This window comes from Diplotaxodon limnothrissa, linkage group LG10 (genome assembly GCF_057381915.1).
Source record: "Diplotaxodon limnothrissa isolate DT_005_m linkage group LG10, D_limnothrissa_male_GT1.1, whole genome shotgun sequence".
In the NCBI taxonomy this organism is placed as follows: Eukaryota; Metazoa; Chordata; class Actinopteri; order Cichliformes; family Cichlidae; genus Diplotaxodon; species Diplotaxodon limnothrissa.
Genome location: NC_140605.1, coordinates 13469240 through 13494122, shown reverse-complemented (window position 1 = coordinate 13494122; position 24883 = coordinate 13469240). Strand labels below are relative to the sequence as shown.

The 24883-nt window shown below is 40.3% G+C and overlaps 4 protein-coding genes across 6 annotated transcripts; 2 read left to right on the top strand and 2 right to left on the bottom strand.

The window, feature by feature from the left end:
- Nucleotides 1-1111: 1111 nt before the first annotated feature.
- Nucleotides 1112-10532, top strand: rab6a (RAB6A, member RAS oncogene family). 2 transcript variants are annotated; one of them, XM_085364415.1, is made up of 8 exons: nucleotides 1112-1449; nucleotides 3755-3813; nucleotides 3929-3982; nucleotides 4557-4662; nucleotides 4896-5007; nucleotides 6850-6943; nucleotides 7636-7702; nucleotides 9085-10532. In XM_085364415.1, the coding sequence occupies exons 1-8, from the start codon at nucleotides 1380-1382 to the stop codon at nucleotides 9147-9149; spliced, it is 627 nt and encodes a 208-aa protein (XP_085220541.1). In that variant the 5' UTR covers nucleotides 1112-1379; the 3' UTR covers nucleotides 9150-10532. The 2 variants fall into 2 exon arrangements, with proteins under 2 accessions (XP_085220541.1, XP_085220542.1); XM_085364416.1 differs by lacking the exon at nucleotides 6850-6943 and adding an exon at nucleotides 5232-5325.
- A 1000-nt stretch (nucleotides 10533-11532) lies between these two features.
- On the top strand, nucleotides 11533-16208 carry dnajb13 (DnaJ heat shock protein family (Hsp40) member B13). Its single transcript, XM_085363573.1, has 8 exons — nucleotides 11533-11600; nucleotides 11687-11790; nucleotides 13939-14100; nucleotides 14196-14344; nucleotides 14540-14653; nucleotides 15440-15553; nucleotides 15632-15708; nucleotides 16049-16208. The coding sequence occupies exons 1-8, from the start codon at nucleotides 11533-11535 to the stop codon at nucleotides 16206-16208; spliced, it is 948 nt and encodes a 315-aa protein (XP_085219699.1).
- Nucleotides 16209-16433: 225 nt separating this feature from the next.
- On the bottom strand, nucleotides 16434-17795 carry LOC146623987 (dicarboxylate carrier UCP2-like). The gene is made up of 6 exons (XM_085363572.1): nucleotides 17670-17795; nucleotides 17378-17594; nucleotides 17086-17283; nucleotides 16900-17001; nucleotides 16640-16820; nucleotides 16434-16548 (listed from the first exon to the last, which is right to left on the bottom strand). The coding sequence occupies exons 1-6, from the start codon at nucleotides 17793-17795 to the stop codon at nucleotides 16434-16436; spliced, it is 939 nt and encodes a 312-aa protein (XP_085219698.1).
- Nucleotides 17796-19313: 1518 nt separating this feature from the next.
- Nucleotides 19314-22017, bottom strand: LOC146623986 (dicarboxylate carrier UCP2-like). 2 transcript variants are annotated; one of them, XM_085364413.1, is made up of 8 exons: nucleotides 21850-22016; nucleotides 21538-21669; nucleotides 21122-21260; nucleotides 20828-21035; nucleotides 20553-20750; nucleotides 20365-20466; nucleotides 20092-20272; nucleotides 19315-19997 (listed from the first exon to the last, which is right to left on the bottom strand). In XM_085364413.1, the coding sequence occupies exons 3-8, from the start codon at nucleotides 21245-21247 to the stop codon at nucleotides 19883-19885; spliced, it is 930 nt and encodes a 309-aa protein (XP_085220539.1). In that variant the 5' UTR covers nucleotides 21248-21260; nucleotides 21538-21669; nucleotides 21850-22016; the 3' UTR covers nucleotides 19315-19882. The 2 variants fall into 2 exon arrangements, with proteins under 2 accessions (XP_085220540.1, XP_085220539.1); XM_085364414.1 differs by lacking the exon at nucleotides 21538-21669 and having other exon boundaries at nucleotides 19314-19997; nucleotides 21850-22017.
- Nucleotides 22018-24883: the final 2866 nt, after the last annotated feature.

The following is a 24883-nucleotide window of genomic DNA, read 5'->3' as shown; positions in this document are numbered from 1 at the left end:
TCTGATGAGCTGAAGGTCATGATTAATCCAATAAAAGCTACACAGGGTCCTGTAAACATCACAGCCTGATACCAATTTTTAAAAAGTGTCTGACATAATAGAACTAACAAGTCAGACATCCACTTTGACAGCTACAAACTGCTACCCTCAACTGTGATTTAATTTCCTTCACAAGGACTCATAATGCCAGTTGGCTTGATGCTACATGGTTGCCAGCAAAACCTGGCATTAATAGAGCGAATATAAGGCTGAACATGTGCACATTGCAGTGAGGTTTAAAAATAGGCTGAACAAAAAGAATGCTATTCTTTCAGCACCAACAGGACTGATTAACACTGTCGAATGCTATATAGGAGTGTTACACCGTTTCTTTAAACAACGTTTATTCTACATTGGAAAAAAAATGAAATAAAGTTTACCTAAAAACTCTGAGTAACAAAGAAAGAAATTTTACTCACTACTGGGGACTGTTTTTAATAGAAATATTCATGTATTAGTGCCTGTTTTCTTTCTTAATCTTCTGCTTCTGAGGGATTTCATCATGAGTGCGACCCCTCCCACAGTTCAAAGACATGCAGTTAGTGGGGATAGGTTGCGACAGACTGGCGACCTGTCCAGGGTGTACCCGGCCTCTTGCCCTGAGACAGCTGGGATAGCCCCCACTCCCACCTCCTACCCCCGCAACCCTGAACAGGATAAGCGAATGAATGGATGGATGGATGTTAAAAAAATCTTTCCATTTAATTTAACCATCGGTAAAAGTCACCGTCTAATTCTTTAAACATTACTGGGATTCCCATTAAAGTTGCTTAGTAGTGAAATCTTACCTGTGATGAAAGTGCCCCCTCTAGTGGGCTTTAAAAAACACACCGTGCCTTTTCCTTCTGTTCTTCTCTGTCCTTAGCACGGTAGTTTTTTTCCTCTCATAATGCTTCCAACTTTGTGAAATAAAATAAAAATAAAATCTACTGAATCAAATGTGTTAGTGCGTTGCTCTGCCAAAGGAGCAGTCTGGTTTTTCATTGTGGGGTTTTTTTGCTCCACCAGCAGAGGGCAGCACATGAACATGCCAAGAAGACACATCTATCCATAAAGTTGTCTCTGAAGAAGAGCGGCCCGAGGTGGCTCGTTGGGTTGGGTGTAATTGACAGAGTAGAAGAGTAACGCTAACTTGGCCGCAGTAGTTAGTGAGGTGCTTAATATTGACTTGGACTTTGAAGGAATACGCTTTGAGCACAAAATTTGCTCAAGTCAGCCACGAGTAGGGCTGTTCATTTTCGCTGCCTCTGGATATTTGATAACTGACAACAACTGGTTAGTTAGCATTAGCTAACTAGCTAGGAAGCTCCCGAAAAGTAACGTCAAGGTTTGATTCAGTCATGTCTTCGGCCGGAGACTTCGGAAACCCTTTAAGAAAATTTAAACTGGTCTTTCTTGGTGAACAGAGCGGTAAGTCTGTTGGTAATTTTCAGTGTTGTGGGATGTAGGATTTACATTTTTGCTCTGTTGGACATTTAGCTAACACCAGAGTTTGGTGGGTGATTAACGTCAACCAGCTAGCTAACGTTAGCCACGTATCGTTAACACTTGGCAGTGATGGTATTACGACACAGTAACTTGTTACGAACAGTTTCTTCGCCTTGGCCCGACTAAAAAGGTGATTCATTTCCTTCAAAATGAATCATGTCTGTAAAAATGGACTCTTACTTCAGTTGTGTGACGGGCTGTGATAACACATCATTAACGGAGGCATCGGAAATTACCAAGTGTCATTTAACAGGATGTTAAATTATGAAGCACCAGCATTATTTTTTGGTATCTCTTCGTTATTGAAGGATAGGTGAACTTCAGGCATACCCTGCTGTGTTTAGAAGATGTTCATAATACTAGAGTGATCATAAATTCATAATTTCGACCCTGGAGCAACTTCCAAATTGGCCGATCTTGCCATGCAACATTCCTGCGATCTCCCTACTAATTTACACTCCTTCAGTGTCCACACAGAGGGTTCGTGTTGGCTGTTTTTCATGTCTTAGGTAAAGCTGTGTGGCTGTTCGTTGTGTCGTCCGCGGTGTCCACAGATTTTAGGGTTTAAAGTAGAATTTGGGTTATTGGTCCAGCGTTGTCTCTTTCTTTGGAATCTACTTGCAACATATTTGAACTAGCTGTTTCATGTTGCTTTATTAAAACAGTATGAAGTTGGAATTCTCGGTAAAGAGAAACTTGGATCAAACGTGAACTCAGATAGCCACCAAAGGACAATAGGGAAGACAAAAAAGGGGCTATTGTCAAGATGAGATTTTGCATTATTTATTCATTCTTTTCCAGCAAGAAAGAAACAAAGAAGTCATGGCTTCTCCTGCTGTGATGTGAGAAGAATAGCAAACCCAATCACTCATAAAAAAAAGGAAGCTAAATGCATAATAAACATCTAAACTGACGAAATTACTTACAAGAAATGTCAGAACCATTACATTGGACAAATATTTATTATAAAAAATACCCAAGAATATTAAAAAATGCAAATGTAGAAAGAGGCCCTGCACACCTTTTTCCCAAAATATAAAACTTGTCTTTCAGTCGCACTGTGCCATAGACTGCATATAAAATAATACAGATCTCTTTGGAAAAGATGTGAGTTCAGAAGCTGCTGTAATAAATGAAACTAGGAAAGAATTAAGGAAGCCAAAACTTGATGACATTATTGACAAAACTGTAATAAATATTTTTGCTGTAATATGACCTGTAAGTCCCACCAAGATGGGACAGACACACTGCGTTTATCGGACAGTGTGTGATAAGCTGTGGCTCCTTTAAGCCTTGTAAACAGTAGTGTTGTCTGTAGCCCTGTCACCATCCCTTGATGGACATTGTAACTGATAATGTAACTCGAGCTCAGCAAAAACAGTCTGAGAACTGGCAGCACTGTGCGAGTACTCAGAGCTACTGTGTGACTGTCCCTGATGTGTTAAAGGTGTTCATAAATGGTTTTTCTATGAGATTAGAAAAAAATTGAAGCATTTTACAGCTGCAAAGTTTGTAAAGCGTAGTTTTGTGTGTTAAACAACATTACAGGGTTTTATATTACATATGGACACAAACCCTCCATTGTGGATCAAATCAGCACCCTGGATACACGGGTGGGGGGAGTTCAGACATAAATGGCAAACTTTGCTTACAGCCCTTTTTCTCTCTGTGCCTTGCTCAACCCTCTGACTCCTGAATTACTTTGAACAGCTGTGCACTACACGCTTAGTGGACAAGAGGGCAGTGGGAGTTGTGTGACATGAAGCTGCTTGGTTTACTCTGTTATTAGTGGTCATCATCTGTGGAAAAGGGCCACAGCAGCTGCTTTGGGTTGAATAACTTTAAACACATTTCATTTCTGCAAGCTTTCAGAGATCTGCGTAGCTTTTATTTAGCCCCGAAATAATTATTTTGATTACAGCTGAAATTATTAGTGAACCAGTTAAAAGCGGCTGGCTAGCTTTATGTTATTGTAAATTAGATGTGTTTAGGTTTTAGACAGTTGTTCAGATAAAATAATCTGTTTGAAGACTTTGGGTGCTCAGAAAGTGTAAAAAGCATTTTCAGTTTTTAAATTTTGTTCTAATTGGGGGAAAATGTAGAATAGATTCAGTTATAAATGCAGTTCTTTTTTCCGGGGGAAAAGGTGTACCTAATTCTTCTCCAAAATCAAAGTGATCGTGTGGTCATTGCACTCTTTAAGAGTTTCTTGTTTGTGTTTGTGCAGTGGGAAAGACTTCATTGATCACCAGGTTCATGTACGACAGCTTCGACAACACCTACCAAGTGAGACTTAACACCTCCACTTTTAACTTTAATAATCATTGATGATGCCTAATATCAACAGCAATACTCATTGGAAATGACTGTGAATATTTGGTTGATTCTTTTTTTTTTTCAGGCCACAATAGGAATTGATTTCCTGTCGAAAACTATGTATCTTGAAGACAGAACAGTAAGTTTATTTTTGGCACAACCAGTACCTCCGTTTTTGTTCTTCTTCTTCTTGTCCAGTTGCTTTTCTTTAGCCACTGAATTATGCTCTTTCTAACACACACAGAGACAGCATTTGTACGTTGCTACTGTGATCAGGAGTGTTGTATCCCCCTGGACAATCCTTCTTTTCTCTGTTCATACCTCCCTCAACACGAGTTTTCTTCCTCTCCTTCCTACCCTTTCATCTACTTTCTCATCACCGTTTTGAAATTAAACACCTTACTTGATCCAGTGAGGAGGGCTGATGACAAGTGAAGGGTGATTACTTCTTTCTTCCCTCCCAAAGGCCCAGGAAGCTAGCTCTCTCTGGTGCTTATTCACTGCCTGCATGAACTACGTGCTCACCTTTCTCTCTTTTTATCTTTTCCCATTAGTCCAACTTTATTTCCTTTTATTAATTTTTTTTGTCCCATAAACTTACCCCATTTGTCTATTTGTTTTTCTTGTTTCATTTTCATCTTGTTCTTTTTTTTTTTTTTCTTGTTTTGTTTTTTTTTTTTTTTTTCCATCCCCGTTCCCTTCCTGCCCCACAGATTAGGTTGCAGCTGTGGGACACAGCGGGGCAAGAGCGATTTCGTAGCCTCATCCCAAGTTACATCAGAGACTCTGCAGCTGCAGTCGTAGTTTACGACATTACAAGTATGTGGCTCACCTGTCCACTGGGAGTGCCCTAGGTTATTCACATCGTTGATGCTGAGGAATGCATTGATTCCATTTAAATACACTAGTATGACCGAAGCATATTTTTCTTTTTAATTTAAAAAAAAAAAGTTGCACATTTTTCAGCTTGTAACTCTCTTTGCTTATTGCCTTGCTGTCACTAACCACTGTGTTTTCTCACCTGAGGCCTTTTATCTCCATCTGTCTTCCAGATGTCAACTCTTTCCAGCAAACCACAAAATGGATTGATGACGTGAGAACAGAAAGAGGAAGTGACGTCATCATTATGTTGGTGGGAAACAAGACAGACCTTGCAGATAAAAGGTAATCTGTGTTTCCCTCCTTCTGCCTTTGTTAAAGTAGGCACTCCATGAAGAGCATAGAAGTGAAGTTATTGATTGTTACTGGTGGCCTCACTGATTTTTTTTCTTTCATGCATTATACCTGAAAGTGTCCTGTTTTGGGTTTTTTTTTGTTTGTTTTTAAGCCTTTTTTTGAATTTGTATTGTCTCTTGCTGTGAGTCTTTTAACCGTTTTATCTACCACAGGCAAGTATCTATTGAAGAGGGTGAGCGGAAAGCCAAAGAACTAAATGTAATGTTTATTGAGACTAGTGCGAAAGCGGGCTACAACGTAAAGCAGGTAAGAGTGTGTGTGTGAGCCGTGCTCTGACGCCCTGCTGTAGATGCTGCCTCCTGAGTTTCACCTCCAAAGGTCTCCCACTGAAAATAAAAGTCAGGCTAGGTTCCTGAAGTTGCCCCTTTTCAGACATGGATTGCATAAAATTTTTGATCTGGTATTTGGACATGGAGCTTTTCTTTTACATTAATACTCATCAACGCTTCTTTCAAACATCCCCACTCTGACAGAACAAGCTACAGTAATCATGATTTTATTGTGTGCTATGCGCCAAATTTCACACTATAGTAAGTAGGATATAGTGTCCCAAATTATTCTGGGGGGTTATTACGCCACATTCTGTATATATGCAATTGCAACCATAAACACTTAGGTCAATTTTATAATAATTATAATGGATTGCATTTATATAGCGCTTTTTCTAGGCACACTATTCATTCACTCTCACATTCACACACTGGTGGAGGCAAGCTACAGTTGTAGCCACAGCTGTCCTGGGGCAGACTGACAGAAGTGAGGCTGCCATGTCGTGCCATCGGCCCCTCTGGCCAACACCAGTAGGCGGTAGGGTAAAGTGTCTTGCCCAAGGACACAACGACCAGGACAGAGAGCAGGGGATCGAACCGGCGACCTTCTGGTTACAGATTAGCTTCTCAACCCCCTGAGCCACGGTTGCCCCAAGCTTATAAGTGACCACTAAGTGAACCACTAAATCTACACTGTAGGTTGTGATTTTTATGGACCAGTGTAGATGCTGGACTTTGTCCCGTGTGGAATAAAAAAGCCTGTTTAACATATGTATCAAAGGAGTGGCTTTGTGGCTTCTGCAGTATTTCTGGCAGTGAGACCATGGACAAAAGCTGAAAGCTGATGTCTCATGCCAAAACTTTATTTTTTCCTCCCCTCACATTATTATAGTTTAGGGGATTATCCACAACAATCATGTCTTTTAGTGAGCTGAGCAACTCAAAGGTGGAGAAGTGATGTGCGTTTGTAACCTCTGCGTTTAGATGCCATCTAATTAACAGAATTGAGTGCATGTCTGAAAAGGGCTTCTTAGTCTAAATTGCTCTTGTTTGTGCGTATTTCTTTAAATAAAACAAGTATTCATCACTTTCTTGCTAAAGGTGATGAGAGTGTGTGGGTGTCAGTCTCGTGTATGGCTTTTCCCTGTTACCTGCAAGCTCCTCTAAAAGCTTATTTACAAACTTTTTACTCGTCTTGGCCTAGCAATGCCTTGGATCTCCAAAACCCTGTTTTTTTTTCAGTCAAACACAGAAAATATAACATTTATGGTTGAGATGTTGGAAGTTTCACTTCTCTTCCTGTTTTTCCAGGAAGTTTACTGGGAAACCTTTGGTGCTGGGCAGTGGTGGCAGCCGCAGCAGGAAGGGCACGGCTTGTTAATGCTCTTCAACATAATCACAGTGTCTGTGTTTCTTTTCCCCTGTCTCTGTGTTGATGTTTGTGGGGGTATGTGCGTGTCCTGGTGGGTGTTTGTGTGTTGTTCGCGGTGGCTCATCACAGACAGATAACCACAGAGGAGGGAGAACAGAGAGCGAAAGAGATGAATGTTCTGTTTATTGAAACAAGTGCAAAGACAGGCTACAATGTCAAACAGGTAGAGCGTGTGCACCTACATGTGTATGTGTTCTCATAGTCCTCTCTTCTGATTGGCTTCTATTTCACACGCATGTGTGCAAAAGGTGTGCTTTAAACATCAGTTTCCACTGGTCACTAGTGAAGAGAACTGGTTGTTTTTCAAGCTCTCTCCCCCCCGTAATGATTTGTATTGGCCAACCTTTTATCACAAAGTCTTAGAGATGGGGACCAGAGTTTGCAAATCAACAACCTGCACAGCACTGATCACCACAGCAATAGTGTTACTGCTGCTGTGAACTCTGCATGTCATAAGTCTGCTTCCACGACGCTCTTTGGTGGGGGCAGGGGATGCTGAGCATCATCATACATTTCTCTTGAATTTTATGAATGGATCCATTCATCGCTTAAAATCCTCCAAGCTTTGTCAATGGAAGATGTCACTAAAGCTCAGCTCCATCCTCTTTTCAAATCACCGATGCAGCACAGAAATTGGTTTACAGTGTCAGAGACACAAGCTGCTAAACTGAGATCAAATTTGATAAATCTCTCTTGGGTGTCTTTCTCTGTGTGAGTTTCAAGTGGACCTTATGCTTGATCAGTTAATATTAGGATTATACACAACATGCTGTGCCAATTTCATTTTGTATTTTTTATCATGCCCTCGCTATATTCCTTGTCTGAAAGAATACATGTGGTTCTCTTTCCCTCTAGCTTTTCCGTCGTGTGGCAGCTGCCCTCCCTGGCATGGACACCACACAGGACAAGAGTAGAGAGGACAGTATCCTTTTGTGTACATGTCAGTGTCTGCATCTGACATGACAGAGCAGAGTCAGAGGTCTCTTTGCCCTCTTATGTCTGTCATATGGATAAGCACGGCCACAGGGAGAATCAAGTGCAGAATTGTGACATCTCACTATTGTTGCTTAACCCACATGTCGTTCTAGATTTGTTTTACCAGTGAGGACACCTATTGAGATTCAGCTGGATGCCTGTTTTAATGAGTATAATATCAAAGACACTCTGCACTGATGGTCTATTTTTGGAGGGTATGAAACAGACTTGAAAGGTTTTGAAGTTTGTCCTGATACAGATCAGAGCAGACAGTGAATTCACATTAGTCAGTCATGCTCCTAGAAACGTGCCTAAGTCTGAACTCAGACTGAGTTATAAAGATGTTGTTATGATTTTTACTGACTTCAGCTTTGATAAGTTTGCCATGTAACTATAGCATAAGCCATCATGTGTCCATAAGAATATTTAAGATTACTTTAATATTCTGTCTAGCAATAAGTGGTGAAATACTGACCTCAGTTAAATGGAGACCAGTATGAGTCGTCACATTGAGTTGAAGCATCTGATCTTGTAAAATATCTGAACGATGATCATTTATTCCTGCCATTAAAAGGTAAAAACTTCAGCTAACACCCACAGAAGTTCATGTAGAGCTGAAAGACTTTCCAACTTTGGCACGCCATATACACAGTACAGTGGGTGGATAGCACTCTTAACTCCCCAGCAGCCCAACAACTAGAAGCTTTTCTGGTGGAAGACCAGCTTTGCATTCTGTCTCATGCAGAGAGAGAATGCAGTATATGTTAACAGTATTAGTTTTAAATTGTCTTGCTTAATGACTCAGCAAATAGAAAAATATTTAGTTGGGGGAGGGTCTTTAAAAATTAACAAGTTCATTTTTGAAACTAAGAACTTTATTTTAAAACTTAAAAACCTCAACCCTTTTGGTGCCTGGTTTTGCCAGAGATCTCTTTCTGTTAAGCTATTTCTTCCTTCCCACCATCAACAAGTGCTCCATTATAGGAGAGTCCCTTTGTAATTTATTGTGAATGTGTCATAAACCAATACATGTGAATTGGGCAATACCACTGCTGTAGTGTGAAAATGGCCTCTACCTGTACAGCACATGTGGTCACTGACTACTTTAATGATCATGAAAATAATGTAAAACGTTCTGGCATTTACAATCACGGTCATCTCAGGCTAATTGAACACCAATGGGACATTTTGGACCATTGTGCCAAAAAAGTGTGACTGTCTTTCCTTGAGCAGAAATCTAGAGCTATTAATTAATTTATTTGTTTAATCAATGCCAATGCATTTCAGAGTTCCTTTTCAATGTTGTTTCTTAACTCCTAAACCTTTCAGTGATTGACATTAAGCTGGAGAAACCACCAGAGCAACCTACCAGTGAAGGAGGCTGTTCCTGCTAATGTTTCTATCTACGTAATACATTCAGTTTTTCTGCGCCCATATCCTTCACTACACCCTCCACTGTCCCCCAGCCTGAAAGAGAACACTACATCCGTTATCCTCGCCATCATGGAAGTCTGGTAGCCCATCGGGCTGCTCTGAAAGTCACTTCAGTTGTACTTAAATTGAATATTTGCACTGTAACACACATGCATTGAAACATATTGAAACATTGCATATTTATGCTTGAACTAAGCCTTCTGTCATTTCAGCAGAGATGGTAGTACAAGAAAGATGAGAATAGTTTGTGGGCAAAGATGATTTTGAACCAAACTGAAAGACGATGTGTGTCAAAGTCATCAAATCAATGTATTTGTCTAAGAGTGAGAATCCTTAAAAAAAGAAAAAATAAGTAAATATTGCTTTAAGCTTAATAAGCACAATGTGAATGTGTTGTGTGCATTTTTCAGTTAACACAATAAGCGCTTTTGTATTTGATTGGCCGAAGTTAATTTAGGTGTTTTCTTCAAACTATTTTGTTTTTAACATTTTGGGATAAAATGAGGAAAAGGTTGTAGGATTGCTTCAAAGTAAATCATTATTTGGAGTGCTGGGTGTAGACATGTGTACTACACACCCATGAAGTGTGAGCTAGGAGCTTATTTTAAACTTGGGTTACAGTTCTCCCAACACGACCTGCACAGTCACGCAGTCTCACACCTACACACCATGGAAACCAGCACAAATGCATAACATGACTGCATCAAACACATTACCGTCCTTCCTCCTCTGCCCACACGTCTATTGAGATGGATTATTTTTACCTTGGCTTCCATTTTCTATTACTTTTTATTTGGATAGATTTTTTTCCCTAAAGACTAGCTGACATAGACTAAAACTTTCTTAGATAGTGTTTGTAGATTTTCTCATAAATCCGACAATAGACATTAGATGTGGAGATATATGCCTTTTGGAGTTGAATTGTAGAGGGCTTCCTTGGCTTTGGATTTATCTAATTAGGTTTGGTATGCCGTTTTATCAACACTTCCTTGTTTTTATTTTTTGGCATTGATTTCTTGTTAGTGATGATTCTACATATGTATTTAATCCACAATGACTTGTAATATTTATTTCTATCAGATTCCTGTTTCTTTTGTATGGCTGTTAATATCTTCACTTTGGGTATGAGTCGCTAATAAAATATGCATCCAAACTGGACCACCTTTGACACTCAGCAGCGAGCAACTGCTGTTTCACGTGCTGCCTCGAAGTGGCACTTTGATCATACTGAAAATATTGTGCAATTTTTGTGTAAAACTACAGGCGAGAGTTCAGTTTGTATAGCGTTGTAGTCCTTAACGTTTCTGGAATGGATTCAAATGAAAGAATAAAAGTAAACTTGTCAACGCTGCTGGTATTGATCTGTGTTTCTGACATGTGTTTTGGATAAATCAGTTCAATATTTTTATTTTTTAAGTGCTGAGATGTTGGATCTGTTTCTGTATAATTTCTGGCAGCAATTACTACAAGATAATGAAAGTTACAGAAATGTAGATGTTTAGCTGTGTACTGAAAAAGTGATTATAGTCAGAGACATTCAGTGTTCAAATCACATTTAACTTTTTGATTTTATACATACAGGTTTGATGTCCAATAATATTACAGTTAATTTACATAAAATCTCAAAATGACTGTCGAGGTACAAAATAACCAAGGTGCTTCAAAAATTTACAAATAGACAAGATCACGGTATGCTGAAGCTACAGTAACTGGCCTGACTCATTACCTACTGTTTGTTCTGCAAGTCCACAGAAGAAATAATGCAGTGGTGGCCCCCAAACACGAGACATGCCAGCAATCTTTTTTTCTTTTTTTTTTAAACTTTATTTAACAAACAATGAGTATACACATGCCAGCAATCCGCTATGCAAAATGTCAAGTGACCCTATCTACCTGACCTAGTTGGGATCTAGCATTGAGTGATTATCAGATTGTTGCACAGCTATTCATTAATATCGTGGTCATCTGCATATGATTCTAGGCTATATTACAAAGCAGACAATAACTACTACGCGGAGACATTAAATAATGACACACTATAAAAGCTTTCGAAAGAGGTCAGTAATAATTACTTCACTGCGAAGTAGCAACTCCCGTCAACGTTTATTACTTCTAAATTTCTTCTTATTTATTTGAAGACGAGCAGTCTTCTCTGGACTGCAGTCTGTTTCTTGTTCTTTCATTCAATAGTTTATTTTAAATTAATGTCCGCGAGTGTTTGCAATTCTCGCGAGAGTCTCCCAGCAGCCGTTTCCGTGGAAACCAATTCACGCACCCGCACTCTGTGTTTTAGCTGGATATTTCTTTGATGTTTAAATGTGGTTTTAAATACTTAGTTTCACAATGAGTAATGATTACTACGAGACTTTGGAAATAAATAGAAACGCAACAGATGCAGACATCAAAAAGGCGTAAGTCATTTAATACATATGAAACTCACATGCTTAATAATGAGGCTTGTTCTGTTATTCCTCAGTTATTTCTTTCTCTTTCTTAGATATCGACGCCTTGCACTGAAGTTTCATCCGAAAAGAAACAGAGAGCCTGGAAGCTCCCAGAAATTTACCCAGTTGGGTGAAGCCTATGATGTTTTAAGCGACCGTAAGTGGAAGAATATCGAGACTGAAGTGTGTTTTATTTTGGAAACCGCACGGATAAAAACAATAAGGGGACACTCGATGATCACAGTCTAAGGAAAAGTCAGTTAATCGTACTGAATCCATTTCAGCTGCTTTGGTGCAAATGAAAGTGGTCGTTCCTTATCCCTCGTGATTCAGTTCATTCTAGCTTTGCTTTTTGTGACTTTACTTTTCAATTCTGGTGGAATGACATGGTACCTGCAGCCTATTCACGTTGCAAAGATAGTCAGTGCACAGCTGCTCAAGGACTGCAAATCAGGAAGAGCCGATGTAAGAAGGTGTATCTGTCAGCAGTGTCAAGAGTGTGGAGCTGCTAAGAGCTGGGCAGTTAGGGGCATCACCACAGCATCAGTACCCATGTCTGTTCCTTTGTATAAAAAGGGACAGGAGGAACATTTCAGTGCTCTCGAAAATTACCTCAAGAAGGCAACAGATGTGTCTGTTTCTTGGCAAACTCTTTTATCACCTACCTAACAGCACGTGGAGGTCTGTGGAACCCTCCAAATCTGTCATGCGGAAGGATCAGGCAGACAGCCTAACATTCACCAGTGTCTCAAGACCCTTTCATGTGTGTCACATGTCCTCACTGCTTGTGTGTGTCTCTCCTGTGTGAAGAGAACTGAGCTCGACTACCTGTGCAACCTGCATGGGCTGCATGTATGTCTCACTGACAAACAGCAAAAACAGTCAGGTTTTTGGGTGGGGTTGTCTCGTTGATGCCTCTCCAGCGTTACTTTCATTTGAACCAAAGTAAGCGAAACGGATTCAGACGGGTTCATGTTTCCCAACTGAACAGACTGATATCTCTGAAGTTTAACTGATATACTGTGATGATCTATTATTATTCTTTTTTTAAGCAGCACAAATCAATTGAATTATCAAAGGAAGGTGTACAACATTCCCGCGATAAGTGATTTTGCATTCGGTTGCAACCAGCAACCTTCCTGTTCTATGTAAATAAAACCAGAATATAGCCACCTGGGAGCCGGTTGAGTCAGTTATTTGACATTCTCTCAGAGAGTGATTGCAGTCAGTCTAAGTCAGACTGAGATTGTTTGCTGAAAAGTTGCCTCCTCTCAGGTGACCTCTGCAACTGCCATCCAATCAAAATTGACCATTTGTGTTCGAGACCCTCACGTTCTGGGCAACTGTTTCGTCAGTTGCAGAATGTGAAAAAATTCAATTCTATGAGCAGGCAGTCACTGATTCTTAAAAAAATATTTTGTAGCTGCAAGGAGGTTGCTGTCCTGTTTTTACTTATGAGCCATAAGCTCGCTCTTAATTAGCATGTAACTTTGTCAAGCTAAGTGTGTCCAGTCCTGGGTGGTTTGTCAGTGGAGCTGATTTTACATTCAATTCAATTCAATTGAATTTATACAGGGCCAAATCACAACAACAGTCGCCTCAAGGCGCTTTATATTGTAAGGTAGACCTACAATAATACATACAGAGAAAAACCCAACAATAACATGACCCCCTATGAGCAAGCATTTTGGCGACAGTGGGAAGGAAAAACTCCCTTTTAAAAGGAAGAAACCTCCGGCAGAACCAGGCTCAGGGAGGGGCGGGGCCATCTGCTGCGACCAGTTGGGGTGAGAGAAGGAAGACAGGATAAAAGACAATGAGATACATAAAATCATCTCAATATAAGATGAGTCCTACTGTTCATAGTACTCCCTGAGTATTTGTATTTCTTTATAAAATATTGATATTTGGTGACTCTCTATCGATACAATATCACCACGCAAAGTATCGTAATGTATTGTATCTACCCTCCCACTCACGGTTTCAAACAATGCAATAGATGAACGCACAGCTACAACTCAGTTTAAAATTGGTTATATTATAAGCAATACTAACATTTTTGTAAAAGGAGAAGTGGAAATAACTGCAGATTTGTATTTAAAGCTTTTTGTTTAAAAAAAACATTTAGCAGGAAACTGTTATAAGGATCAGAAATAGAAAGCTTTTTTTAAATACCAGTTAATATTAAAATAGTAATACAGGCTTATATACAGTGAAGTGTATTTTGGTCTGAGGAAAGGCTGTATTTATTGTATGCAGAATGTACCATATGTGTGTGAATCAAAGCCAATTTTCTGTGTGAAAGCTCGAAAAAAGGCAACTTACGACAAGTTTGGAGAGGAGGGCCTGAGAGGTGGTATTCCACTTGAGTTTGCCAGCAATGGAACTTGGTCATCAAAATACGTCTACCATGGGAATCCTGACCAGACATTCAAACAGTTTTTTGGGGGTGACAACCCATTTGCAGGTGAGAAAAAAACATAATCAAAGCCCGACAGTGAATGTGCGTTTTCGATTTTAATCCTTTAATCCCCCTTCTTTTTTTTTCTTTTTTTTTACTAGACTTCTACACAAATGATGTGCCGCTTCAGTTCGGTGGCCTGCAGCCACAAGTGGCGAAAACGCAAGATTCCCCAATAGAGAGAGACCTTCATTTGTGCCTGGACGATCTCTTCCATGGATGCACAAAAAAGATCAAGATATCTCGCAGAGTAAGACATGTTTATATTTTCTCCCTCCCGTGGCTTTTGTTGGATTCACTCATCTATAAGACTGCAAGCTCCTCATGGGGTTTAGAGCTAACTAAACAACAGCATTAAAAAATAAAATAAAAAACGCCATCACAAAGACATACTACAGCACTGATTTTGCCTCATATATTGTGCGATGCTTTATTTATTTTACAGGTCATGAATGACGATGGATGCACATCCAGTATCAAAGACAAGATTCTGAGTATAGATGTCAAGCCTGGATGGAACGAAGGCACAAGAATTACTTTCCTCAAAGAGGGAGATCAGGTAATTAACCAGCCTACACATCATTTTAAAATGGGGGGTTTGAAAGTGAGCTCATGAGTTGGTATAGTGTATTATTTTTATCCTTTTATACATAAATATTTCCTACAGCCTGAGTTGGGTTCGTGGCTCCGATGCCATTTCCGAGCTATATGGCTGCTATAACCCAGAAATGTATTTTTTGCTGTAATCAATCCTAGGCTTCAGTGTGCAGTTAGCTTTAAAGGGAAATTTAGCAGGTTGCCATTGTTATTGTGGTATATACATTACTGCAGTGCAGCAATTAGTGAAAAGATAGTAGAGGTAAGCATTAAAAAGGCTGAATGCGACAAAGGAGAGGGGAATTTTTAACAAATTATAATTTATTGTACTCCTTTTTCTGCTATTGCAAGTATAACTGATGACTAACTACTTGTGAAGGTTCTCCTAAAATTGGCACTTTGCATAGACTGCACACAAGTACGTTGTTCCTGCAGATCTTTTATAGGTTCACTGAAATGGAACACGCTTACTACCAAAAGTAAGCATGTTCGGTTTTAACACCCAATTACAATAAGCAAAAGGCATTTTGCTTATTGTACTCTGGGCAATTTTAGCCAAAAGAAATTATGAGCTCAAAGCTATTCTTCTTATTACTCTGTTTTTTTATTATGATGATGTGTACTGACTGTACCACTGCCTTGTTTGTGTATATTCTTTCCTTTACCCAGGGAGGGAATGTATAAAGAACTGTCTGTAAAGACTGCTGCATGGTAATCTTTTTATTTTGTTTTGCTGTTTTACCTTCAGGGACCAAACAGCATTCCCGCAGATATTGTGTTTATTGTGCGACAGAAGACTCATCCTCTGTTTGTGAGACATAACAATGACCTCATCTACAAAGCAAAGATTACTCTGGAGATGGTGAGTCATGTCATGGATTGATTATTGGCCATGCAAAAAGGTTTCTTTGAAGCTGTAAGCTGATTCCCTTGTTCGCAGGCTTTAACTGGCTTCTCTGTGGACATGCAGACACTAGATGGCAGGCTGCTCTCTGTTCTTATCAATGACATTGTCCAGTAAGTGCTTTCAGTCACTGTCTTGAAAAACAGTTTTTCCCAGTCTGGTTGTTTTTACATTTATGTAGTGCCAGAGTGCAAAAACAGTCGCGTCAAAGTGCTTCGTATTGTAAGGAAATACAACCCCCCCCCAAAAGAAAAAAAGCAGAGAAAACTCCAACAATTATATGATCACCTATGAGCAAATACTTGGCGACAGTGGGAATGAAAAACTCCCTTATAACAGGAAGAAATGTCCAGCATAACCATCTGCTATAACACTTAATGATTATTGTGTTTTTATTTTGTGCATTACTGCATTAAGTTTCCGCTCTCTGATTTGTTTGTCATGTCATATCAGCCCTAGATACCAAAAAGTCTTGTCCGGAGAAGGAATGCCGCTGTCCAAGAATCCTTCCCAGAGAGGAAACCTCATAATTACTTTTGACCTTAAGTTCCCCGAGACGCTTTCTACTGAGAGGAAGTATCTGATCAAGCAAGCTCTGTCTTTTAAAGATTAATCACATTCCAAATACATGTGTAATCAGAATGATTGATTGGACTGTTCATGTGGCTACATGTCTGTCAGGAGAGAGCAATACTGATACATTTGCAAATCGTGTCTTTCTGTTTTTATTTGCACTTTGCACTCTGTCAGAATATTTCTGTAAACACGCTGGAAGATAACAAAAATGAAAGACAATGTGAGTGTGGTCGAACACGAGCCCATCGAGAGACAGTAGAGATTACAGATAAGCTTTGCAGCTGTGATTCGCTGCCATCATTGCTCGTTTCAGCTGCTCGTACGTCACAAACATGACCACGTTCCAGGACCCCAGGCGTAAGAAAGACGGGATAAACCTTAAGAAAATGGAAATGGAGGCAAAAACATTTTTGGTTTCGTTTCATTCACATTAAGAGTTGTCAAATGAATGTGGAATCACTGGGTTACCCTTTGTAAAAAGCACGCGGGCCTTCATTGGTCATCATGGCAGCAGCACAGTTGAGAACGCTGCTGTACTGGCCAAGAGCAGAGTTCATGTATCTTGTCTTGACCACATCAACAGGGGAGGCGATCACTGTTGTGCACAACCCCGCACCAAAGGCTGATGCAAAATGGCAGGGCAGATTATCTGTGGAGTGCACAGAACCCAGGGCTGAGTGCTATATCATACACATGCGTGATGTTGCTGTGAAGCCACTGTGTTTTACCTGTCAGCTGCGTGGACCTAAGGAGCATATCCTTGATGAAGTCATAGGTCACCAGTTCTGTGCAGTTAACAATAGCGTTACGTGCAATGTTTGGAGCTGTGCCTGTGTGACATCGAAAACAAAGATGCATCATAAGAAATGAAGCAGCAGCCTTTTAAAAACACGCATTTTGGAAGCTTGAGCTACCTTTCCACAGACCACAAATGCCTTCCTCCTTGGCAATTGTCTTGTAAGCATCCACTGTGCTACAGTAGCGCCTGGCACGGCCAAGACATCTGGCCTGTGCCTGGAAGCGAACTTTCACCACGTCTGTGGGCTGAGCAATGGCAACCGCCAAGGCACCTGTGGTAGATCCAGCCAGCAGCCGACTCCCAATGCCCACATCTAAACCAGGGAAGAGAGAGATGTCAGTTGAGACTGGTCAAAATTTCCCCTCAACCAAATAAACAACTGTCAGAATCCAATCACAGATGCTCACGGTCAGAGCCTTTAGTGTAGAACTGTTTAACAGAGTCGTAGAGACCAATTCGGACAGACGCAAAGCTCATCTGCCTCTGGAGTCCTGCCACCAGCCCACTGTAAAGACTCAGAGGACCCTCAGTACGCACCATGGTGGCGATGGTGCCGAACACCCCTCGATACTTCACCGTAGAGCCGCTCCCTGTAGCAGCAGAGCCTCTGGTCTCTCCTTGGATCTGTGCAATGAAAGTTCAGGCTACTAAGGTTACAAGAATTGGCTTTGTGTTTGTTACACAAGAATACTTTAATACCTGCAGTCGCACTTTGGCTGTGTCTAAGGGAAAGGTGAGCAGGTCAGCGATGCAGGCTGCAGTTCCTGCTCCCACAAACTTTACAGCTGCCGAAGGTGGCACATCTGCAGGCCTGAATCCAACCATTTTCCACAGTGTTTTTCAAAAACACAAGCGTTGTATTTGTGAACGTGAACACGACAAGATGTTCCTGCAAAATCTGACAGAAACAAATTTCACAAACACACTGCATTCAGAGACAAATGTTTTTTATTTAAAACTGCATCTGTAAATTTGACACATGAGAGTTACATCCCATCAGGAAGACAAGTGTTGCTTATTTTATGGATCTGCTTTACACGCTTGATCCTGGCTTCTTTTACTCACTATGCTAGTAATGCCTCCAGCTGGTGTGTGCCATAAGCTCATTTAACACCTCTATTCAGCAAAAGCAGTCCTCCATATGTAGTGGTATGGTGGCGCTATCTTTCCATATCTGACTGACCCAGTTATGGGACTGCAGCAGCTGAACCAGGTGTTTGGATCACAGAGATTCATCATGAACTGTCATAAAAATATAAAATGTGAAGTGATTTTTTTTTTCACATTTATCCTAAAAGGTTTAAATGCTCATTTGTGCTATTGTTAGCTTAGATGATCTCAATAATAAGTGCAGTTTATTTTTCCTGATGATTATCCTGGGACAAATTATGGAAAAAAGAGGTGATGGATAACTGGTTACTATATAAACAGTATATTTATACTGTCGATTCCCAGTATATATATTTTATACATCAACCAGTTGTCCATCAATTATATAGTAACTTATCCATACCCCCATATCTGTACTATGTGTGAGATAATATGTCAGTGATCCAAGTGTTCTTCAGAGTGATGGCCTGTGCAAAGAAACTGCACAGATATCGTACCTGGTAAGATCTTTTTCAGAGACCTATGGAAATGATACAGCACTCTAAGAATTATGGAGTTGGAAATGTAATTCATAAATGAAAAAAAAAACATATTTTAGGTTTAAACTGGTGGTTCTGTGCCAAAAGAAATGCTGGGAGGTGTTTTATGACAGCCTGTTTCATGATTTGTTTGTTGTAACAATTCATTTTTATTTGTATCGCCCAGTAGCACATATCATGTTCAAAGGGCCTCACAGGCATAGAAATATATTAAGAAACAAGGTCACTTCCATGTTAAACAAATAAGCAACCCATCAGAAATACATACATGCAAAAAAATCCATGAGTGAAAAGAATTATATAGTAACATATGAACTCTGGGACGTAACAGAAGCAGAAGGCCAACATGATACTGATGAAGAAGACATGCATATGGTCCGTATTACCATGTGTAGGTACATCTCTGTAAATGTGGCTGAACTCCGGAGGCACATTTCAGGAGTATTATTATTAAGTGGAAGCACTAATAAATGCTCGATTTTAAAAAAGGAGGTATATTTTTAAGAGATCAGCAGCATTTGCTTACCTAAAATTCTGAGGCTTTTCCAGAAGATTTTAGGAAATCCACATTCCCAATTTCTCCCTGTGAGGAGTGTTGTATATCTAACAGGTTAGGAGTGGGAGTCGGGATGTGAAGTGACATTCAGAATAAAGTTACAAAGCAACACTGGCATTCAATAGCATACAAAAGGATGGGCGAAATTACAATTTTTCACTAATTAAAGTACTTTATTTCACAAAATACACATGACTCATCGACCAGCAACAAATCATACATACTTTTCACATCTAGTGGCAAATACATTAAACTACAACTACAAAAGGTAAACAGTGTAAACAATCCAGAAAGACATATTGTGGTCATTTTAAGGTATGTAATGTTGGACATAAACTGTCTTCTGCTTTCATGGAAAGCCTAAAGGAAGTAAAAACTAACTTTACAGCCTAACATTATTCACATGATTATTTCATTTAAACATAGAAGTTTACACCAGAAGGAGCTTCTTGTAATGGAATTTCTGACCATTAAAATGCGTGAAGCCTCTGTAAGGTCTACCCTTTAAATTATTTTAAATATTGCAACAATGCCCCTGAAGTCTTCCTGCTCAAACTCTTTCTAATGTCAACTCTTGTGTTTTCATGCTCCTGTATTTTCAGGTCTCCAACCAAGAGTCGTCAGTAGTCACCCCTGCACTGTGGTGTGCGTTAGGCTGTTGTGTTTTGCGGTCCTGAGTTGAAAAAAACAAGTCTGACTAGTTGCGGTCAGAACGGAGACTCCCAGTACTGCTGTGTCCTGCTCATGCCTTTTTTAATTTGCTCATAGGTGACAAACATCACAATGTTCCAGGAGCCGAGTCGCAGGAAAGAAGGCATGAACCTAAAGAAGAGGAAAAAAAGACAAGTGAAGAATTATTCAAAAGGACTTTTGTAGCATCTCTGCTTGCCTCGTGGTCATGTTAGAGTGTGTTTACCCTTTATAGAAAGCCGTGGATCCTTCGTTTCTTAGCATTGTGAAGGCACAGTTGAGAGCGCTGCTGTACTGGCCGTGTCCTGAGTTCATGAAACGTGTTTTAACTACATCCACAGGAGAAGCCACAACTGTGGTGCAGAAGCCTGCGCTGAAGGCGGCCGTGAAGTGGCACGGCAGGTTGTCTGTGGGAGGACAGAAGTTTAGTCACAACTTTCACGTTAATTAGACAGACGTTTGAGGGATGTTTGTCTGTATCTTTCATTCATGGCCTCACCTGTCATTAGGTTGTACTTCAGGATGAGTTCTTTGATCATGTCGTAGGTCACCAGCTCTGCGCAGTTTACGATGGCGTTACGAGTGATGTTTGGCATGCATCCTGGAACACAAAAGAGGATCGTAACTGTCAGAACAGCCGAGGGCATTTTCATATAAAGATGAATGACTTGAATGTAAAGCAGGTACCTCTCCACAGGCCACGTACACCCTCATCTCGGGCAATCGTCTTGTAGGCATCTATTGTGCCGTTGTATCTCCTCTCGCCGTCAGCCAGTCGGACCTGGGCTTGAAAACGCACCTTTACCACATCTGTTGGCTGTGCAAAAGCCACAGCCATTGCCCCGGTGGTGCAGCCCGCCATGAGCCGAGTAACGATCCCTGCACCTGTGTGCCATACGTATGTTGGTCACGAAGAAACAGTGCAATAGAAGCAGACTTGTTGCTCGCTCACTGATACTCACTCTCGGTGCCTCGGGTGTAGAATTGCTTCATGGAGTCGTAAAGGCCGATACGGACAGAAGCGAAGCTCATCTGTCTCTGCAGGCCTGCCACCAGTCCATTGTACAGACTCCTGGCCCCCTCTGTGCGCACCATGGTGGTGATGGTGCCAAACACGCCCCGATACTTCAGTGCACCAACTCCTTCGGCTATCTGAGACTCTCCCTGAAGCTGCACGACATGATGCAAATAAAAGAGGATTTAATATGACATCTATCATAAGGTTAAAGGCATCGGGTTAACACTGTTTGTCTAACCTGCAGTCTGACTTTGGCGGTATCCAGTGGAAAGGTGACAAGGTCGGCAATGCAGGCTGCCGTGCCTGCTCCGAAGAACTTAACTGCCGCAGAGGGCATCACATCTTTGGGTTTCATGCCAACCATTGCTGCGCCTCAGCTGAGGACATGAATGGAAAGATATGCTCTTACGATCCAAAGACCTTTGGTTGTGTAACACAAAGCACCAAAGAACATCGCTGCCTGGACAACCAAATATGGGATATAAGCGTGTAAAGTAAAAATAGACTACATGCATAACTGCTGATATTTTCTTATATTACACGACTTTTGTTTGATCTGTTTAAAATGACTAACTGTGACAAACCTGGGTGTATTTAGTGCGCTGGATGTGCTGGAAATATTTTCATGCTGTTCATGCTGAAAGTCATACAAACCTGTGAGTAAGGATTATGACAAGTTTCAGGTTTTCTCAAGAAACAAGCTAGTCTTTCAAGGTGCTTCTGTTGTGGAAATGCCTCGGGCCATAAACTCTCCTCGAAATGAGCCAGTGAGCATACCACCACTTGCTGCAAAAACAACCATATAGCACAACTCAGCAAATCATCATTCACTCAGTTTTAGCTGAAAGCGACCCACAGCTTGAAGCAAATATAACTGATATTTTCAATTAACTGCCAATAAAAATTTACAGAGTTAAAAAAAATCACAGCTATGTTGATATGCAAGGTTGTTGTTTGTTTTTTTACCTTAATAGTTTTCCAAGTAAATTATAATCCAATTAACAGGAAAAATGTATACAGTCCTCTTTGATAGTTAATCCTATACGTTTTCTCGTCTCCTGTGTGCCTACTGTTCCAGTATGGAAGAAGCCTCCCCAAATTTATAGGAAGCTTTTCCACGTAACTACATGCGCTGTAGCCAAACACGTTGTACACCTGTCATGAGAATATCATGTTTATCAGTCTGTGAGCCTGAGCCAGATATCTGAGCTCTTGTTGAACTCTTCCTGATGCCGTCATCATGGCAGCCTGGCATGAAATCTCTGAGTACACGTAAACATTCAGGTCTATCTGGAGTCCGTTTACACAGTAAAGAAGTTACTGCTGAAAGTTTCATGGATTTTTTTAAAAACATTGTTTCAGGTTTGGAATCCAGAGTTTGATATTTGTGTGAAATTTCAGCTTTTCTTCCCCAGATACCAGCTCACATTACTCTGCTGACATCACAGGGTATTTTTCTATTGGTTGGTTACATGCAGCCAATCAGACTGGAAGGCTTGTCTGGATTCATGAGATGTTTGCCTGGGATTTTTGTCTGGCTGGGTAATATTTCCACCGCATTATTTCTTACTGTTTGTGCCCAGGGAACAGAATTAGCTCTAGAAGTTTAGAAGCTTTAGGAATCCCCCACCTCTCCATCCCAGCAAGCGATAAAAAGTTATGAAATTATTCAAGTAAGGAGACCGCCATACTTCGTAGCCAATCCATACCATGGGTCAGTGTGGTTGGGTGCAGAGAGAATCTGAATGCAATCATTTGGGTTGATTTGTAACAGGGACACAAGCTGCTTCCAACAAGAGGAGCAGCTGCCAAATGGAAAGTGTCAGGGGGAGGAGGTGCACTCTTTGTAGGTGGGTGTTGGCTCTCTGTGAGTGCATGCCTCCTTACATATGAGTTTCCATTGCATTCTGGGTCACAGGTCGCCAAGTTTTAATCAAGTCAGAAAGCACAGCCTCATATTCCAAATATCAAAGGATTCACCTGCTGCAACATGTGTCAGGAAGTTGTTCTGTTCCCAAGACGACACTACTAAATTTTGTAACCATACTAGTACTGTGCAAAAGTCTTGAACCTCCCTCGTTTCTTTATATTTTGCTTCCAAGGAGCCAGATAAGATAAGATAACTCTTTAAGATAAGACCTGGTGCTACTGAGCCATAGTTCTCCAGGCTGCTTTTTTTGCTTATATTCATTCAAGTCTTTTAACCATTTTTAGAAGAATGTTTTTTATTTGTTAAGCCACTTAACACTGACCTGTTAATGAATTAGAAAACACACCCAGCTAAAGCAATTAACACCTAAGACAACTTAGCCAAGAGCCAGTTTTGAATTGCATCATTAGGATCTTTGCTAAGCCTGTCACAAAAAAATTTCTTCTCATTTATTTTGTTGAATCCACAAAATATGCCAAAGATAACACAGTTTGACAGACAGAAAACTGTGTTTTAAAAAAAATAATAACTTGTCCCACGGTGTGAAGGTTGTCCTTAAATACAGAAACCAGAAAAGAACTGTATGATTTTTTTTAAAATGAAAAAACAGGGGACTTGACCCTTCATCATCCACCTGTTCTTCACTAAAACCTCATCAGAAATGGTCTCAGTGGGAGGATGGCTGACAAGAAATCATTCTCAAGGAAGGAAAACAGGTAGGCTGAGGTAATCCAAATTACACAAGAACTGGACTGAAAATCTGAATCTGAATTTGGAATTGTTTGGTTCACATCATTGTCAGTATGTGTAGGGAGGAGATCAAGAAGGACGTACAACAGTGAGTATCTACAGCCACTTGTAAAACTCGGTGGATGCTCTTTCATGGTTTGGGGCTTCATTTCAGGCAGTGGTGTTGGAAATCCTATCAAAATTGCTGAAATTATAAATGCAGAAAAGCCCGGCTGTGTTGAAAAATAAAAGTAGTCATACCAGATATTGACTTTCAACCTTATTAGAATTGTATAAATTCAGTCTTTGCCTTGTATTTCTTATATTTATACACTATATTTCCATAGCTCAAGACTTTTGCACATTATTGTAAACATCTTTCTTTCCCATAAACTGCTGCTTTATAGCAATATTACCCTGTACACATAAAACAGTGTCATAATTCATCTTCAGTGTGACGACTTACTCAGAAACTCTGAAGCAGTTTTGGTAAACAGGGTCAAAGTAAAGCCATACACCTGCATATTTTCCACTCCTCATATTTACAGCTATAAAGGTTCTATATTAAACAAGGCATTCGTAGGAGATTAGTAAAGTGAGAACATATTTACGTTTAGCAAACATATTCAGACTGGGTCCTGTGATGTCAAACGACATTACAGGACATTTGAGAGGTAATAATCCATTTATACTGTATTCCATGAAAAGGTTAAGGAGATGGTGGAGGTGGTTTCACCACCTGCTCTCTAAAAACAGTTTCCTGGGAACACTCTGTGAGAAACATTTAAGCACACGCTCGGGCCAGTAAACAAGTCAGTGGGCTGGCTTCAACCAGTCTGCAGTGACCTCCCCTTAAAAAGACACTGAGCCCCCAGACCTGATCACCCCTGTGCTCTGAATACTGTGAACTTTAAATTAGTACTCTATAAATAAGGTCATCACTTAAAGGTTAGTAGGGCACAGGTTTATGGCTCAGCATCTTTGCTTCATTCACAAAATCAACTCAGACTTGGATTGTCCTGGTTCTGCTTCACTGGATAATTAAATAGGAAAAGAATAAAGGGACACTAAAACTGCTTATTTTTAATATCTGTAGTTACCTCAAGTTTATAATGTTTTTCCAACTTCATCAACAGCTTTTATCATTTATGCTGACTTACAGTTTTTCACCGTACACAAAACAGATATTCCACTAAGACAGCAAAAGGCCCCGCATAGCAGAGATGACTCAGGGGTTTGCAGACTGTTCGGATTTTGCTTTGGCTTGCATTTTTCTTAAAACTTAGTGCTTATTCTGGCTCTCACTGGCTAGATGATATTTTCTAATACTAGGTTCGATCA

Coding starts and splice junctions, on each gene's coding strand:
- LOC146623987 (XM_085363572.1), bottom strand. CDS start 17,795: ATGGTTGGATTCAGGCCTGCAGATGTGCCACCTTCGGCAGCTGTAAAG. Junction 17,595..17,669: donor CAGCCAAAGTGCGACTGCAG/GTATTAAAGTAT, acceptor TTCATTGCACAG/ATCCAAGGAGAGACCAGAGG. Junction 16,549..16,639: donor CCGCGTGCTTTTTACAAAGG/GTAACCCAGTGA, acceptor CATTTTCTTAAG/GTTTATCCCGTCTTTCTTAC.
- LOC146623986 (XM_085364414.1), bottom strand. CDS start 21,247: ATGGTTGGCATGAAACCCAAAGATGTGATGCCCTCTGCGGCAGTTAAG. Junction 21,036..21,121: donor CCGCCAAAGTCAGACTGCAG/GTTAGACAAACA, acceptor CATGTCGTGCAG/CTTCAGGGAGAGTCTCAGAT. Junction 20,751..20,827: donor CTACACCCGAGGCACCGAGA/GTGAGTATCAGT, acceptor TATGGCACACAG/GTGCAGGGATCGTTACTCGG.
- dnajb13 (XM_085363573.1), top strand. CDS start 11,533: ATGAGTAATGATTACTACGAGACTTTGGAAATAAATAGAAACGCAACA. Junction 11,791..13,938: donor CTATGATGTTTTAAGCGACC/GTAAGTGGAAGA, acceptor TCTGTGTGAAAG/CTCGAAAAAAGGCAACTTAC. Junction 14,345..14,539: donor AGATCAAGATATCTCGCAGA/GTAAGACATGTT, acceptor TTTATTTTACAG/GTCATGAATGACGATGGATG.
- rab6a (XM_085364415.1), top strand. CDS start 1,380: ATGTCTTCGGCCGGAGACTTCGGAAACCCTTTAAGAAAATTTAAACTG. Junction 1,450..3,754: donor CTTTCTTGGTGAACAGAGCG/GTAAGTCTGTTG, acceptor GTGTTTGTGCAG/TGGGAAAGACTTCATTGATC. Junction 3,983..4,556: donor TGTATCTTGAAGACAGAACA/GTAAGTTTATTT, acceptor CCTGCCCCACAG/ATTAGGTTGCAGCTGTGGGA.